Consider the following 17,534-nt stretch of genomic DNA (forward strand, 5'->3'; position numbering starts at 1 on the left):
ACTATTAAGATCCATGAGACTAGAAGTGACTTTCTGCTACTCATTATGGTAGATTTGATGTGATTTCTGGATGTTTCGGTTACGATTGGTGATTTAGATGCTCTACCGGTACGGGGAGTTCGTTACGAGTTGTGATTTTGTTTCACAAAATTGAATTAGCGGATGGTTTTGGTTGGTATGATGTGTATTCTACTTGTGATTCAGAGCTGAGGATGGAACCTCACGTGCGGCTCAATATGTTTGAACGGGGCTGCGTGCCGTGATGGAGTTATATTAAGATGATATTTGCGATGACCCAATATGTCATCTTTAATTTTAGATATTTATTTCTATATTCTGAGACCTCGAATAGCACCTTTCAGCATTTCTCGACTTGCGTGCACAGTCCGTAAATGTTTCCGAAAAGTTTTTATGTGAAAAATTGATTTAAATGTGAAATGGAGCTTGAAAACTTATTTGAGTTGACTTTGGTCAATATTTTGAGAAAAAAGACCCGGATCAGTATTTTAACAATTTTGATAGGTCCGTATCGCGATTTGGGACTTGGACGTATACCCAGAATCGAATTCGGAGGTCCCTAGCTCGAATTATCGCCATTTAACGAAAACTAGAAACTTAAAGGCTTAAGATTTCCAAAGTTTTACCGTAAATTTGACTTTATCGATATCGGACTCGGATTGAGATTTCGAGAGTTGGAATAGCTCTGTTATGTCGTTTATGACTTGCGCGTCAAATTTGAAATCATTACGGATTCATTTAATATATTTCGGCTCGAGTTTTGTAAAGTAAAAAATTTAAAACTCATAAGTCCGAATCGAGGTGTGATTTGTAATTTTGATGTTATTTGACGTGATTTGAGACCCCGAGTAAGTTCGCGTTATGTTAGAGACTGGTTGGTGCAATTGGACGAGGTCCCGAGTGGCTCGGGTGAGTTTTGGACGTGTTTCGGATCATTTTGGTAAAGTTTTGCAGGTCTAGTTCTGGTGTTTCGAACATGCGAATTTTGGAGGGCAGGTGTGGCCCTGCTTTTGCGGAGACCTTGTCGCTTTTGCAAATTTGGGTGCCTGGGTAGCCGTCTCGCTTCTGTGAGAAAATGACCGCAAATGCGGCCATCACTTCTGCAGCTAGGCGACCGCAAATGCGAAGAAACCGCTTATGCGGCTCCTTCATGCGCTTCTGCGCAGCCGCAAATGTGACCCATTTTCTGCAGATGCGAACACCCGTTTGCTAAGCTCTTTTCGCAGATGCGAGATTATTCTCGCAAATGCGAGCTCACAGATGCGGATATTTGCCCGCATATGTGAAAATGCTGGACAAAATACATAAAATCGGGTGTTAGCCATTTTTACTCATTTTTGAGTTTTGAGTCTCGGATTTGGGCGATTTCAAATGGGGGTTTCACAACTTTGACTTGTTTAAATGTTCTATATCCGAAAGTGATTATATTTCATAAATTCATGTTTATATTCATCATTTATTTCAGATTTATATGGAAGAAATTAGATTTTTTGTAAAACTTTCGAAAAAATAAAAATTTAGGATTTAAAAGACAATCCAATGTCGGAATTTGATAAGTTTAGTATGATTGAACTCGTATCAGAACGGGTGTCTGGATTCCGTAATTTTTCGTCGGGTTCCAAAAATTGGGCCTACATTGACTTTTGGTTGACTTTTCCGAAAATGACTTAAATTAAGTCTCTTTCGAATTATAAATAATTTCTAAAGCTTCAATTGAATTGTTGGACAATAATTTGATGGGTTTGATTGGTTTGGAGACTAATTCGAAAGAAAAAGCTATGGTCGAGTGATCACTTGAAATTGCAAAACGAGGTAAGTATCGTCGTTAACGTTGGTTTGAAGGAATAGAACCCTTGAATTATTTGTTACGTGAATTTCATGTGTAACGACGTATAGGCGAGGTGATGAGTGCCTATACGTTGTCAAATTGATTGTTTGCATATTTATCTGAAAATCATAAATCATTTTAAATCATGAATTAATTATTTCTCTTTGTCGAATATTATGTCTTGAATTCATGTTGTAATTGCTACATGCTTATTTGACTTATGTGTCTTAATTGTCACTTGACATTTAGCATATTAAATATTAAATTACCTATTTTCTCCCTGTTTTCATAATTAATTGCTACTTGTCATTACTTGTTTCCTAGATAAATCATAATTATTGTATGCCTTGTTGCCTAATAACTTCTTATTAAATGTGATATTTATTGGAGTATTTTTACATTTAAGAGTTGTTAAATTATATTGTTGGAGCGGGTTGCACGTCGTAACGGGTTTTATTTTAAGTTTATATTGTTGGAGCAGGTTTTATTTTAAGTTTATATTGTTGGATCGGGTTTCACGCCGCAACGGAATTTAATTGGAAGATAATATTGTTGGATCAAGTTACACGCCGCAACGGATTTTATTCTAAGTTTATATTGTTGGAGCGGGTTGCACACCGCAACGGAAATTAATTCAAGGATTATATTGTTGGAACGGGCTGCACGCCGCAACAGAATGATAAAAGAAATAATTGACTATGACTACTGAATTGACTTCAGTTATTGATATGATTTAACAGTCTTACCTCTATTCCTGTAATTATTATTATTATTATTATTATTATTATTATTATTATTATTATTATTATTATTATTATTATTATTATTATTATTATTATTATTATTATTATTATTATTATTATTATTATTATTATTATCATTATTATTATTATTATTATTATTATTATTATTATTATTATTGTAAGCGACCTTGCCTTAACTTCGTCACTACTTCGTCAAGGTTAGGCTCGCAATTACAGAGTACATGGGGTCGGTTGTACTCATACTATACTCTGCACTTCTTGTGCAGATACCGGAGTTAGTCCCAATGACGTACTGTAGATTTTCTCGGATTCAGCTATAAGAGGAGACTTGAGGTATAGTTGCACGGTGTTCGCGACTCTGAAGTCCCCTTATACTTTATCTTAGTTGTGTGCTTTCTTTCAGACAACTTTATTTTATTCAGACCCTTGTTTGTATTATTCTAGAAGCTCGTGCACTTGTGACTCCACTTCTGGGATGGTATTTAGACATCGTATTATTTTTTGTTTGCACATTTAAATTCAGATATTATTTCGGTTGTTGGTTTCTTTATTATTTAATTAAAATGAATCGTTAAAATGGTTTAAATTATTCTAACGTTGGCTTGCATAGCAAGTAAAATGTTAGGCGCTATCACGGTCCCGAATGTGGGAATTTCGGGTCGTGACAATATCCTTGTGATTAGTTCATATGATTTAATTTTCCCTTGTAGAATTGATTGGTAGTATGATACCGATAGGGAGTTATGCCTGTCGGGCTTGTTTGATAGTTCTCTCATGCATTTCTCTTTGCATATTCAGTCATATTCGCGTTGTGCTTGTTGGGCTTTAGCTTGCGAGGTGTGTGCCCAGGTGGTATTAGTTGTGACTTATTGATTCGAGTGAATGGGAATGGGATATTCATGTTTCTTGCATCGTTGTCAGTGTTGTGACGGTCTGGAACAGGGTTCTAGCTAGTATGAGGATAATTGTTGGTGTTGGATTTGATTATGGGCAGCTATGGTGGTCAGAGATGTTGTTATGGGCATACGGGCGATGTATTACGTTGGGTGGTCGTACCTTGTAGGCGTATGCATGAGCTGTTGCAGCTGGTTGAGGCTGATACAATGTGTTTATGTGGGAATTGTGTCTTTGGGAAGATTCAGATGGTGAAAAAATTGGTTATAAGGCTTATGGGTGTGGGTGGAAGGAATTATTTTCAGTTGAGATGGTGTTGTCGGGCCTACATGGATTGGAGTGATGGGGAATCACCCTCGGGTGTATGTATGGCGAGTTCATGCAGTGATTTGTTGACTTCAAAACGGTTCCTGGCACGTTCGAGGACGAACATTTGTTTAAGAGGGGAGAATGTAACGACCCGACCGATCGTTTTGAGAATTAGCATCCCGTTCGATGGCTTAAGGTCTCTAGAAGCTTCGTATCATGTATTATGACTTGCATGTGTGGCCGAGTTCGATTTTCGAATGATTCGGGATTGATTTGGAAGGATGATTCTTGCTTCAGGGGCTTAAATTGTAAGAGTTGACTAGAGTTTGACTTTTGGGCAGACAACTCTGGAATGGTGTTTTGATGATTCCAATAGCTCCTTCTGGTAATTTTGGACTTAGGCGTATGTCCGGATCTGGAGGTCCGTAGATTGAGTTGATGCATTTTGGCAAAAATTGAAAAGTCAAAGGTTTGGAAGATTGAGAGGTTTGACCGAGAGTTGACTTTGTTGATATCGGGTTTGGATTTCGATTCCGAGAGTTGGTATAGCCCCGTTGTGTCATTTATATCTTACATGCAAAATTTGACGTCATTTCCGGGTTGATTTGATATGATTCGGCGTGAGTTGTAGAAGTAAAGTTCATAAGTTCATTAAGTTCGATTTGAGGTGTAATTCGTAGTTTTGAAGTTGTTTGATGTGATTTGAAGCCTCGAGCAGGTCCGTGTTATGTTATGGAACTTGTTGGTATATTTCAATGGGTCCCGGGGACCCCGGGTGTGTTTCGGATGGGCTACGAACTATTTTCTCATGTTTTGAAATGCTGGTTTTGTTATATAGTTTTCTTCATCATATTCGCGTCAATGGTACCGCGTTCGCGTAGTGTAAATTGGAGGCATGCAGTAATTGTTCTTCACGTTTCCGAATAGGAGATCGCATTCGCGAAGGTTGGAAGACATTTGTCTTTGCGTTCGCATGCAGTGGTCCGCAATCGCAGAGGTAAGGCGGGAAAGGCATCAGACATTATTTCTCTTCGCGTTCGCGAGTATACAGACGCATTCGCATAGAGTCCAAAGAACTTGGTGACCATGTTCGCAACCTTTGTGTCACGTTCGCGAAACACGATTTGGCAACTGAAGGTTTTGTTCTTAGAAAGCTAGGATTTTTGCGATTTTGGATGGGATTTTCACGTGTGGGATCAGGGTAAGTGTTCTTTATCCGGATTTGATTATATTTCATGATTCCATAATTGTTTTTATCATTAAATTAGTGAATTGAATGAGAGAAAATGAGAATTTTTGTAAAAAGCTTTCAAAAATGTAAAATGAGGATTTGAAGGTCGATTTGATGTCGGAATTTGATAATTTTGGTATGGTTGGACTCATACCCTTTGATTGCAGAAATTCTTGTAAATTGAGTAATTGGATTGTTGTTGTTAATTTAAATTGCTTGTGGATCAGGTTGCACGCCGCAACGAGGGAAATAAGGGAGGATTGTGATATTGATAAATGATTATACGATGGGATCAGATTGCACGTCGCAGCAAGTAAAATAAGGGAGGATTGTGATATTGATAAATGGTGATACGGTGGGATCGGGTTGCACGCCGCAATGGGTGAAATAAGAGAGGATTGTGATATTGATAAATAATGATAAAGTGGGATCAGGATATGCGCCGCAACAATTTGTATACATGATACTTGATATTGCTTATTGATACAATGGTGGAATAAGGAAGGATTATGATATTGATAAATAATGATACGGTAGGATCGGGTTGCGCACCGCAACGGATTGTGTGTGTTATACTTGTTGTTGTTGTTATGTCTTGAGTTAGTCATGCATCCTACGTGAACTGTTGTATTACTTCAAGGTGTCAATCTGTGCTTTTGTGGTTACTTGGTGAATTGATTTTTAAGATGAATTCACTGCCAAAATTATTATCTCACACCATGTTGAGTTGTTGATAATATAGCGGTTTTAAATAAAAGAATTTTTAACATGCTTACCTTATGTGACTCTTATGTTAAAACTCGTCCTTTCATTCGGTACTTTACTATTCTTAATAATTGTCATATTTCACTTTAATTGATTTCTCAACTTAAACTCCTTACACTATCTGATGTTTTTGCTTTACTTAAAAAATGGATATTATGTTTTAATTTAAAAAATTCTATATTTAATTCAGTAGCTTATTGATAAGGATACAATGTACATGGTGTGCATGCTTTTTGCAGTGCGAAAGTGATTTGGAAAAAATGTAGGCACAGAGTGCCATATGTGTAAGATTTGGAAATTGTGACTTATGATTTGAGATTATGAGTAGTGGTACCTCGGGTAATTCTTGTTGTAAATTGTGCATTAGGAACGATTTGATTGATTGAGTTGTCACTAGTTTCTTTATTAATCGTTTATTTCTTGTTGTTATTTGTGCTTTTATTATTTTCATTGTTGATTGTAAATTTGTGATCCTTCTATTGTTTGTCTTACATTGAAGTTCTTTCCATTGTTAGGTTTAAGTTATATCCTGCATATGTTTACATGTTTGGTAGGTGTCTTGAACTGGCCTCGTCACTACTTTACCTAGGTTAGGCTTGATACTTACTGGGTACTACTGTGGTATACTCATGCTACACTTCTCCACATTTTTGTGCAGATCCAGGTACTTATGATCGAGCTAGTTTGACACTTATGTCTGCGCGGCTAGAGATTTCAAGGTATACCTGCTTGACGTTCGCAGGCTCCGAAGTCACCTTCTGTTGTATTTCATTTCCATTGTTTCCTATTATTTCGGGACAATGATGTATTGTTAATTCTAGTGATTCTTAGAAAAGCTTATGACTTGTACTACCGGTTTTGGAATTGTATGATTGACGTTGTCTCAGCTATGTTGTATAAGATATTACTTAATGTATTGTAGTTAAGTTAGTTAAATTCCATTAATAATCAACATGTGTTAGGCTTACCTAGTCTTAAAGATTAGATGCCATCACGACGTCCTAAAGTGGAAAATTAGGGTCGTGACATAGATGCTAGAAGAATTGGAGATGAGAAACACAGAATTGCCTTGATCCATAATTCACGACTTCCTCTGATAGGCACTCCCTATATTATTTAACACAATATCAAGTTCCTTTAATCCCAAATTAACCTTTGTGAAGGGCTAGCCCTAAGACGAAAATAAAGGCTACCACTATTTCTTTTTCTTGACCCAATATTTATTTGTGTGACTGTTATAAAATTATAGCAATATAAGCCAAGAAATATATACAAAACTTTTCTTCTATCTAGTTGTATTCAAGTCTATCTTATTGATATCTTTTGTAGAATCAGAAATATTGTATATATATTGTACACTTTACTTGAAGGTTACAAAATATTAATGAGTGTAATAAACATATTCATGTACAATCCAAAATGGTTTATGGATGAGTTGTTGGATATCTACAAATTCATTATATTCATAAAAATTTCTCTTGGATGTTCATAGATAATGTGCCTCATTAAACATTACTATTAGAAGACGTTTCAATAAGTTAAGTATGCATAAAATTAGATGATATCAAATATGCCAAGTTTCAACATTGAATACGATTCATCTAATAGTTTAGTCATTAATTTTAAAGTCAATAATTAGTTTGTACACTTAGGTGATAAATTCATTGAAGACACGTTTAAACCTTTTGAAAATTTTGCAAGAATTCCTTCTAAATGCATATTCTGTCAGGCTATTTGGATGTGAGCTTAATTACTCTAATTATTATAATTTAATAATTATCTATTTATGTGTAGGTTTAAACTTCTTCGTAGTTTATATAATTTAATAATAATTTAATCGAAACTTATTGTTTTCATACCAAGGCAATTATTATAATCATATTCAAAATAAGTTATGTATATGGCAATTAAATTGCAGGTTAAAGAAGATCCTAATAGAAACGTTATAAAGACAAGAATGCATACCTGAATCGGGAAAAAAAATTAACTACCTCTTTTTGGAAGAAGATAAAATTCGGATGAAGCAGACAACCTCAGATGGTTAGAACCTCGTGCTGATAACGTATTATAAAATTATAGCAATATAAGCTTAGAAATATAGAAAAAACTTTTTTTCTATCAAGTTGTATTCAAGTCTATCTTATTGATGTTTTTTGCATAATCAAAAACACCGTATATATAGTGCACAATATATTTGAAGGTTGCAAGATATTAAATGAGTGTAGTAAACATATTCATGTACAATCCAAAATGGTTCATGGATGAGTTGTTGGACATCCACAAATTTAATGTATTCATAACAACTTTTGATTTTTGAATAATTATAAAGAAATATATCCAAAAAAAATAACCAATTAATGAGTCATAGTATATGGTTTGGTCCGTCTAAAATTTGTTTAGAACAAAATGTGTTAGGGTTAGTTTGGACTACGCAATTAGTTGTAGTCCAATTCATCAGCGCTGCAACTCAACCATTCTTTTTTCTTTTAGAAGGATTAATTTGCATTTATGGTTAGATTGACCATTCTATGATTTGTTTTCAACACAATCCGTCCATTTTGTGATTATTTTCCGTCCAAATTAATGACAAAAAAATCAACTTTATGTAACTGTAAACCACGCTTTTTATATGGTAAAAACGTTTTTCGTCATTTTGTCTGAATGTGCTTTATTCTCGTTTTCTTTTTTTCTCGGAAGAGAAAAATCCAAAAAGGTAAAAGAAAAAGAAGATAATAAAAAAAAAAACAGCATTTTATGGTCCAAGGAAATATTTTAAGAGGCAAAAATTGGAGAAAGAAAAAGAGTTAGTTTTACAGATCTCGAATTTGACACCTACAAGAATTTGGTCAAAAGTCCATCACCGACCAAAATAATTTTTTAACCCATATTGATTTTTAATTATTTACTTGTAAAAAGATATTTTCATATGAAAACTTATTTATCACATCCTTGTTAAATAAAGGTTCAATGCACCAGTTTGATCATTTTAAGTTTATCCGTTCTAGCTTTTAAGACATGACAGCTTAATAAATATATATTTAATAAATTCTTTAACACAAATACAAGATATAAAGTTTTGCCACTCTCTAATAATACATATCCACAAGAAAGAAAAACAGAAAGGAAGAAATGAGTTGTATTGACCTTTTCCAAGTCAAGTTGACTTATTCTATTTATTTTTTTCCAAGTGACTTTTATTTCTCTTAAGCTGCAGAATTAAATGCATTTTACCTGCCATAGTTATTTCCCAACAAATTGTTGAATTATTCTCTTAAGCTGCAGACTTAAATGAATTTTACCTGCCATAGTTATTTCCAAATAAATTGTTGAGCCCTTTTTGTTATTTACTTTCAAGTACCCATTAGTCCTACGGGGTAGGGTAGGGGTAAGTAAACACCCTCCACTTTCAATCAAAAGGTTGTGAGTTCGAGTCACCCCAGGAGCAAAATGGGGAGTTTTTGGAGGATTAACTGAGGGTCTATCTGAAATAACCTCTCTACCCCAGAGTAGGGGTAAGGTCTGCGTACACACTATCATCCATATACCCCACTAATGAAATTATACTGGATTATTGTTGTTGTACCCATTAGTACTGCAAGTTAGTAGTATACTAGTACTAACTATTAACAAAACCAAACCCGGTTTTGGTCAACTGGTCTCGATTGTAATCTGCAGCCGCATGCAACCAATAATTTAATACATCCTTCCGTCCATAATATGTGATCTTTTGAACTTTTTATGTTAGTCTAAAATAAGTGTTTTTTTACCTAATCAAGAACTGATTAACTTCATATTTTTAAATTTACCCTTATTTACATATCTCAACGTGTCAAGTTAACAATAAGTAAATTTTAATTGAGGATAATTTAGTCAAAATACTAATTCTTTTCTAGGAGTTAGTATTTTTTAAGGGATGTGTCATAGGCTAAAAAAATCATTTATTATGAACCGGTGAAAGTATACAATTAAGCAAGAACACATGACATGATTGATCTTAAAATTTGAGTTTTATTTGTGATCTCCCACTTTAGTCTGCTTTTATTTTTCGTTTAGCCCTGATCTACTTAAATTGCTGCTAACATGTTAGGACGAGAGTATATTGGGAAATTGTAGTGAGCAGCACAAAACTTTAATCAATCAAAGGTCATAAAATTAAAGTAAGAGACTCTCTTTGTTGTAGAACTTCACCAAAAACATTATTGAACTTCCAAAACCAAAGGAATGCAAGATGAAGGGTAAATGTTGATCTTCAATCCTTTCTTCTTCTTCATCTTCTTCTTTTTATATTTAAGTTACATATACAAAAAATATGAAAACTTTTACACTCTATTACTCGGTATATAGTAATATGTACTCAGTGAAATAGTTGGTGTGCACTCAAACTGATCTTGATATTTCCATTATAAATATAAAAAAATTATTACTGATTCTTTTTTAAACAAGTCTACTATTATAAATGTGGGCTTGAATTTTAGAGTTATCATTAAGTTAACCCATTCAACTCCAAGTTTTGCATGCCAATGAATCCAGAAAAGTAAATTTGTAGTAGCTGGACTTGGTGTATACTTAGGCTATGACGAACGTGATCGTTCAAGTTGTTAAAAACCATGGACCCTAACTATGATCTACATATAATAGTAAAAAAAAAAAAATGGTATGTAATCTAAATGTATAGCTTAGCTCTACAGACTAATAGCATGCTTGGCAAAGCTTATTTTGAGGCAAAAGCGTTTTTTTCTAAAATTAAAGTGTTTGGCCAAGCTTTTGAAAGGAAAAAAAGTGTTTTTGAGGAAAAGCAGAAAAAAGTAGTTTCTCACTAAAAGTACTTTTGACAAAAAAATACACTTAGAAACAGTTTTTTAAAGTTTGGCCAAACACTAATTGCTGCTCAGAAGTGTTTTTCAAATTAATTGGCCAAACACAAACAGTTTCTCACTAAAAGTACTTTTGAGAAAAACACTTTTTGAAAAAAATACTTTTCAAAATAAACTGATTTTTGTCTCTGGGCCAAACTGGCTATAAGATACTTGAATGAACAAAGGTATTAACAGGCTTTGCTCTGGTCAAAGGCAAAGCTAGGAATTGAATTTCATATATTCTGAAGTTGCCACCAAATTAGTAGTTCATTTTGAGTTTGTAATTAAAAATCTAAATGTATTTTGATGAATTTTTAATATAATGTCGAGTCGAAATAAAAGCTATTGGGCTTATCTACCTAATACATTACCCTTGCACCAAGCTCCAGTTGAGTACAGGATGTTACTTCATTCTATAAGTGGTTACTGCATCACAATCACAATCTGGATGTAGAGGTCCTAAGAAATTTTAGGCATAAATCATATTCCATAATCACACGGGAGATGAAAATTGTACTAGGCATGTCCCGTGCGACAAAACTGCTGATGAGATGAATCGATCTCAGATCTCGCATGTGCAAACCACTCACCCAATCCCCACGGACTTTTGAATATTAGAATCAAAATAACACCTTCATACAAAGTCAAAATCACTGTTTGTCTACATAGTGCATTACCTTTTGTTTTCTCTTCTAAAAACTAATAGTCGGAAATCTTCAAAGTTCGGGAAAAATGTCTATCGTTCAAATTTGAAAAGAGAAAATTTGCTTTTTAAAGCAACATTAGGAGTGTATATTATTTTTATCCGATTTAAATATAAAATCTTAATATTCAAATATGTGCTAGAATGCACACATCTTAATTTTAATAAAAATAAATGTAGCCAAAAAAATGTTAATTACATAATGGTGATACTGTAAAAATTTAGTTAGGGAGACAACGGCGCGGTTACGGTACGGGTTCAAACTTAAGTTATTCAAGTATAATTATTTTACTAGGATCAAAGAAATATTTGGAGCACAAATTTTATGTTTTGTTCTATGAAGACTTTATAAAAGAAACCCGAAAAACTTGAGATTCAAAATTCCAATTTTTATTGATTTGATTTGATATTTAGATTTAATGACCCGACATAATTAGTTTGATTTGATAATTGAAAAAACCAAACCAAACCTAGCTACGAGCATGCAACGTTTACTTTCTAGTTTTACTGCACACTACTTGGTGATTAAGGTTCATTTTCAGTGAAAAGCAATAAAGCACTCCCCACATAGATCCCACTTCCCCAAAGTGTGGTCTCCATCCCTGAAGCTTCTCTCGACCTACGAGCCACACACACTTGGACCATTCCCTATTTATACACAACCAGCTCATGATATCTTGTATGTCTTGTAACCACAAAGATTCTCTTAGTATCTCATCAAACACACGCACAACCATTTACTTTTAAAATTCCCAAAGCCTCATTCAAGATTCTTTTGCTTCTATTTCCAAAATGGCCGGTCGATTTAGATTCATGTTCTGTTTCTATTTGTTACTTGGAATCTTGTTTTTTCAAGCAATGGCGGAAGGGTCAGGAATTTCACGGCCATTCCCTCGAAAGCTGAAAGTAGAAACTGATCAAACAGAGAGTAGAATAGCCGATCCACCAATTTCAGAGAATACAGTAGCAGAGTCATTTGAAGAAGGAGAAGATGAAAGTGGTAAAGGACCCGCCATTGGTGAAGCTCCGGAGAGTATTCTGAAAATGGAGCATCATATTCATCATTCTGATAAGTCTGTTGCTGGAGGAGGGGTCATTATTGGTGGACTTGTTACTGTCATTTTTGCTGCTGTTTATTGCTATATTAGAGTCACTAGAAAGAGAGATGAAGATCAAAGTTGAGGTTTATTTTCTTTTCTTTTTTCTCTTCTTTTTTTTGGGGGGGTCGGGGGGTCTTTTTGGAAAGAAAATATGTGAATATTAAGTTAGGATTAGGATATAGTTCACTGTTTCAGGAAACTTTCTTTTAATCGATTTGGAATATTTTGTATGAGAAAGTTTGGGTGTTAGGTCTTAGGAACAGGGAAGTAGTGGTTAAAATGCCAATTGAGGAGTTTTCAAGCTAAATTTGCATGTTTCCTTTTTATTAGACCATGAACATTTGTAATACCTCTCCTTGTGCTACAATTTATGTGTCAAACCTCTTTATGACAGCATATTTTTTGACGCTATAGTGAAGTGTTGCTATAAAGGATATATATTATAACATAACATAATAATCGGTTTTGAGAAAAACTTGTTTTATACAAATATACTGTTATTCAAATAAGTAGTTTGAATCAGCACAAAATTAAAAAAAAAAATTAGAAATTTGTGTTCTTGGACAAGTTTGAAAGCATTTGATAGGTTACTCAAGCTGAAAGCTTTTAAAGGATAAGAAAAGTGAAGATATATGAAGTGCAGCAATACCCTTGTACTATTTGAGTATCTGGTCCCTACCGTTATACTATTACATTTGCCTGTAATTTAGACCGAAGGATATGTGGCAATCTAAAAAACAAATAACCCTCCCCAATTTTATGCGAGTATTTGGTAGTACATTTTAGCTGCGTAAACACAACACACAATTATAATTCATAAGTCATGCCGACCCTTAGCAGCCTAGTCTGAGGAATAGCCATAACTTTCTCCCCTTGCCTGAAGTTCTTGCGCAAGAAATGATATGCATAGTTGACAACAAATTTCTTCAAGAATGAAGCATCTTGTTTAGCCACCACTTGTGCTTCTCCCAAGAGATAGAACACTCCTTGTTCCTTTGCTTTTTCCACAAATTGAATCTCTTCTTCTTCCTCAAGTCTAGGGGACATGACCATTTGTGTTCTAGTACTTGATAAAGAATGAGTTGACTGAGCTACTGAACTATTGACTAATGACATAATTGAACCAGTTGATACTGGTTCACTAATTTCTCTGTCTTCAACTTGATGATCATGTGCTGCAAGAATATAATGTTCGTGTCGAATGAATTCTTTCAAATGTTCCACTAATTGGTTTTCAAATTCCTCTGGCTTCCCAAGTTGATCATTGTACCCTAACCTAACTACACATCTTAACACCTTGTATTCTCTTGGCTCAACATGTCGGAACAAGAAACGTTCCTCTAGCGCTACTTTACTTATAGGAATGGATTCAATTGACACCAGAACTACGATAGAATGGATGCACGGAATGTTTGAGACAAAGTGAGGAAATATAGGTGGAATCCCCTGTACTAATTCAGAGTAGAGTAGTCCTATTCCAGGTACTCTTTTGATGTCTGGATTCTTGGCTAAGTCCCTAATGTAGTCACTCGAAACCTTGTTATTGAGCTCGAATTCGTACCTACGTTTTTGAACATAGTGCCAAATTCCCATAATGATCACAAGCACAAATGAAAAAGACACAGGTAGAAAACCACCTTGCGCGAATTTTGTCAGCTGAGCGAAGAGATATGTAGATTCTATGGTAACGTACACCACGTAGAATAGGATAATCCACCATATGCTGATTTTCCATATAAGAAGCATTATTAATGTGACCATATTTGTGGTTATAATCTCAGCAGTAACCACAGCGATACCATAAGCATGCCCCAATTTTTCTGTGGTTTTGAAGCAGAAAGTAACTAGAACGCAAGCAACCATGAGGAAATAATTGAGTTCAGGGATGTAAACTTGACCCTCGTGCTTCGCAGATGTGTGAATTACTTTCACCCTTGGGAAACAATCTAGACTTTGGGCCTGAGCCACAATAGAAAAAGCTCCAGATATCATTGCTTGACTTGCAATAATGGCTGCAGCAACCGCCACTACAAATGTTGGCCAGTAAAGTGGACCTGTAAATAGCACCAACTTCAAAATGGTTTCATCCATATCACATCAAAACATAATTTATTTATCTATGTAGGTGAAATTTGCACTGCAAAAGTGAAAAAAGTTAACGAATTATTATAGTTAAGGAATATGATATATGCACGCGGGAGACTTGCCTGGAACTGATTCATAGAAAGTATTCTCAACATGTTCGGGGAATTTTGAGAGATAAGCAGCTTGACCACTGTAAGCTGAGAGCAATGCTGGAAATACGACACAACTGAAGCTTATCTGCGATGCATATATGTACAATCGTAATATTTACAACAATTAGGTCAGAGGTAATTGCAAGTTAACTCTATTTAATAACATTGCTTACTAACCTACAATAATAGAGCGGCAAAATAAAAAATGTAAAATGAAGGAGACTTACTTGAACAGACCGCACACTGAAGTGACCCAAATCAGCAAACATAGCTTCGGATCCTGTAATTGTTTCATAAAACTTTCAACAGATAAAAGTATTTGTAACTTGAAAATATGATAAGTAACATGGTATAACCGATTAAATTACACGAATACTGTAAATAAAATTTTAAACTGTAATGCAGAGGAAAACTCCGCCAAGGGAAAGCCATCCTTTTGTACCGTTTCTTTTGAAGTAATCAATAATGTATTTGGGATTAAAGGCACGTAAGACGCTCACATCATACTTGAACAAGTTGTAGAGACCAATGCCACTTATAAACAAAAACCAAATGCAAATGGCTGGAGCAAATGTATATCCCACTTTGTCTGTACCAAAACTTTGAACACAGAAAAGGGCTACCAGTGTTGCAATGGAAACACCCACAACAGCCTCTGCAATAAATCTTTACCATCAGTTGTTTCAATCAGTAAAATCGAAAACAAAGAAATTGGAGAGAAAAATAGTACTCCCTCCCGTTTCATTTTATATGTCTTAGCTTGACCAGGGTACCAAATTTAAGAATGCAACGAATACTTGTAGTCTTAAATTAAAAGCGTATCCGCATATATAAAATATAATATCAATAATCCTCTTTTGAATCTTGTGATCAGAATATTAATTATTTACTAAATATATAAATATGGTATTCTTTATTAAATGGATAAATAAAAAAGATACATAAATTGCAAGAGTAATTCTTTTTTTGGATATTTGTGACAGACAAATTAATACGTCAAGAAATCTACTTTGCAACAGGCTGTCACAAAACAGGCGTAGCAAATATTTTCTAGCTGATTATCACCTTGGCCTAGAGGCTTTATTCCACTTACGGCAGAGAGAACTGCATGAGAAAGCACCACATTAAACAAAAATAGTGTCGATCATATAGCTTGAAATTGACAATAAATCTGAGTATGATGGAGTATATATGTTTTTACTAATATTTAATTAGTAACCTGAGATGCAAGGAGTAAGAACTCCATCACCAATGACCATAGAAGTTCCAAGGATGGCGACGAAGACAAGAAATATTTTTGCAAATTTACTCTTCTCCAAATTATGTCTGATCTTTTGAGCTCGTCTAAATTTATTGGATGGTATCTCTAACTTATAGTGTGAAAGCTCTCTGTCCTCTGGTTCTTGATTTGGGATGAGACTCACTTTTGCATATCGACATATTAAAGAATACAAGGCAAATGCTCCCCCTGCATTCGTTATTCGGTCAAATGGTGCCAAATAAATTGAGTCGAATGAGAGTAGTAAATAATAGTGACGGACATATTATAACTTACCATCGCCATTGTCGTTGGCCCATAAGACAATGAAGACATACTTAGCCATAGGTACGAGGATTATGGAATATATGATGAGGGACAACACCCCGAGAATGTCATCCTTGTGTCCAATTTTATCAGTAAAAGTACTTGCATAAACGTAGAGAGGGGAAGTTCCTATGTCTCCGTAGATAACTCCTACTGACTGAAATGCTAAACTCAGTATTGTCTTCCAATCAGCCTGCAGTGACAATATCAACAATTTCAACATATATAAACTAAATTCACTGTCACCTAAAAGATAATTATATACTCGAAAAACTAAATTAGGTGGACTGCAACTTGCTACACTGGTTAGGCTATATAAATAATTTAAAATTTTATTAGACTTTCACTATATATAATAAGTTAAATCCGTACCTTAGAGGAATGTCCAGCTGGAGTGAAAGAAACTTTTCCAGCTTCCAAGTTCAGAGAGTCTACACGGTATATTTTCTTGTTTTCCATTCACGAGGCCTTCTTCTTTTTGCTTTGCCAGTCCCCACCTTTGCTCTTTATATATATAGGCCCTCAAAACTCACATGCACCCTTAGAATATTCCCTTTTTTCCTTAATATTTTGTACTTAGCAGCTATTATTATAACCTTTAATAATAAATGCAGATATGAAGTTAATGCTTTATGCGTATTATTTTCTAGTCATGATGATAAAAGCAACCTTTTTTCTAACTTTTGTAATTACAGTTAAAACTTCTCTGGTCATAAAAAAAAATAGATTCAAAATCAGAAACGAATCTTTCATAAAACATTAAATAGTAAAATATAAATTATCCCCAAAATCTGACTCGATTTGAATCTTCCACCACTCGAAAAAATGCAACATTTGGTGTGTGATCTTTTTTAACGTTAAATAGTAAAATTTCTAGCATTAGGACAAGGCAATATAATTGCTAATTCTCTTATAAAGTTGCCGGTTGTTAATCGACGAACCAAATAATTTTAACAAAATGAGAATGTTTGGCTTGATTTAGCAATATGTACATACCCCTTTGTCTTTTCTTACAGCTGACAAAATGTACTATTAATAAGATATCACAACAATTGTACCTGTATATAAGGTGCAGGTTACATTTTATTACCTAAGAAAAAAAAAAGGCCGACAAATGAATAATTTATCCAGCAATGTTGTTACAACATTACTCTTTTATCCAACCAATTGAATTCATCATAAGGAAACAAATCCTAATAATCTTAAACAAAAGACTAAAAGGAGTACTCATACTATTTTTCAAT

The 17,534-nt window shown here is 34.4% G+C and overlaps 1 protein-coding gene across 1 annotated transcript; it reads right to left on the reverse strand.

Moving 5' to 3' along the window:
• Window positions 1-13,106: 13,106 nt before the first annotated feature.
• Window positions 13,107-16,773, reverse strand: LOC107784475 (potassium transporter 5-like). The gene is made up of 8 exons (XM_016605612.1): window positions 16,663-16,773; window positions 16,261-16,483; window positions 15,925-16,173; window positions 15,771-15,809; window positions 15,148-15,360; window positions 14,933-14,985; window positions 14,676-14,790; window positions 13,107-14,522 (listed from the first exon to the last, which is right to left on the reverse strand). Exons 1-8 carry the CDS (start codon window positions 16,747-16,749, stop codon window positions 13,276-13,278), a joined length of 2,226 nt encoding a protein of 741 aa, XP_016461098.1. The 5' UTR covers window positions 16,750-16,773; the 3' UTR covers window positions 13,107-13,275.
• Window positions 16,774-17,534: the final 761 nt, after the last annotated feature.

Source organism: Nicotiana tabacum, chromosome 21, assembly GCF_000715075.1.
Source record: "Nicotiana tabacum cultivar K326 chromosome 21, ASM71507v2, whole genome shotgun sequence".
In the NCBI taxonomy this organism is placed as follows: Eukaryota; Viridiplantae; Streptophyta; class Magnoliopsida; order Solanales; family Solanaceae; genus Nicotiana; species Nicotiana tabacum.

What these genes read in the sequence shown, in the direction of transcription:
- LOC107784475 (XM_016605612.1), bottom strand. Translation starts at nt 16,749, where the DNA reads ATGGAAAACAAGAAAATATACCGTGTAGACTCTCTGAACTTGGAAGCT. An exon ending in AATAAAGCCTCTAGGCCAAG is followed by an intron (nt 15,361 to 15,770) that starts GTGATAATCAGC and finishes GATTTATTGCAG; the next exon opens with AGGCTGTTGTGGGTGTTTCC. An exon ending in TCAGTGTGCGGTCTGTTCAA is followed by an intron (nt 14,791 to 14,932) that starts GTAAGTCTCCTT and finishes TATGCATCGCAG; the next exon opens with ATAAGCTTCAGTTGTGTCGT.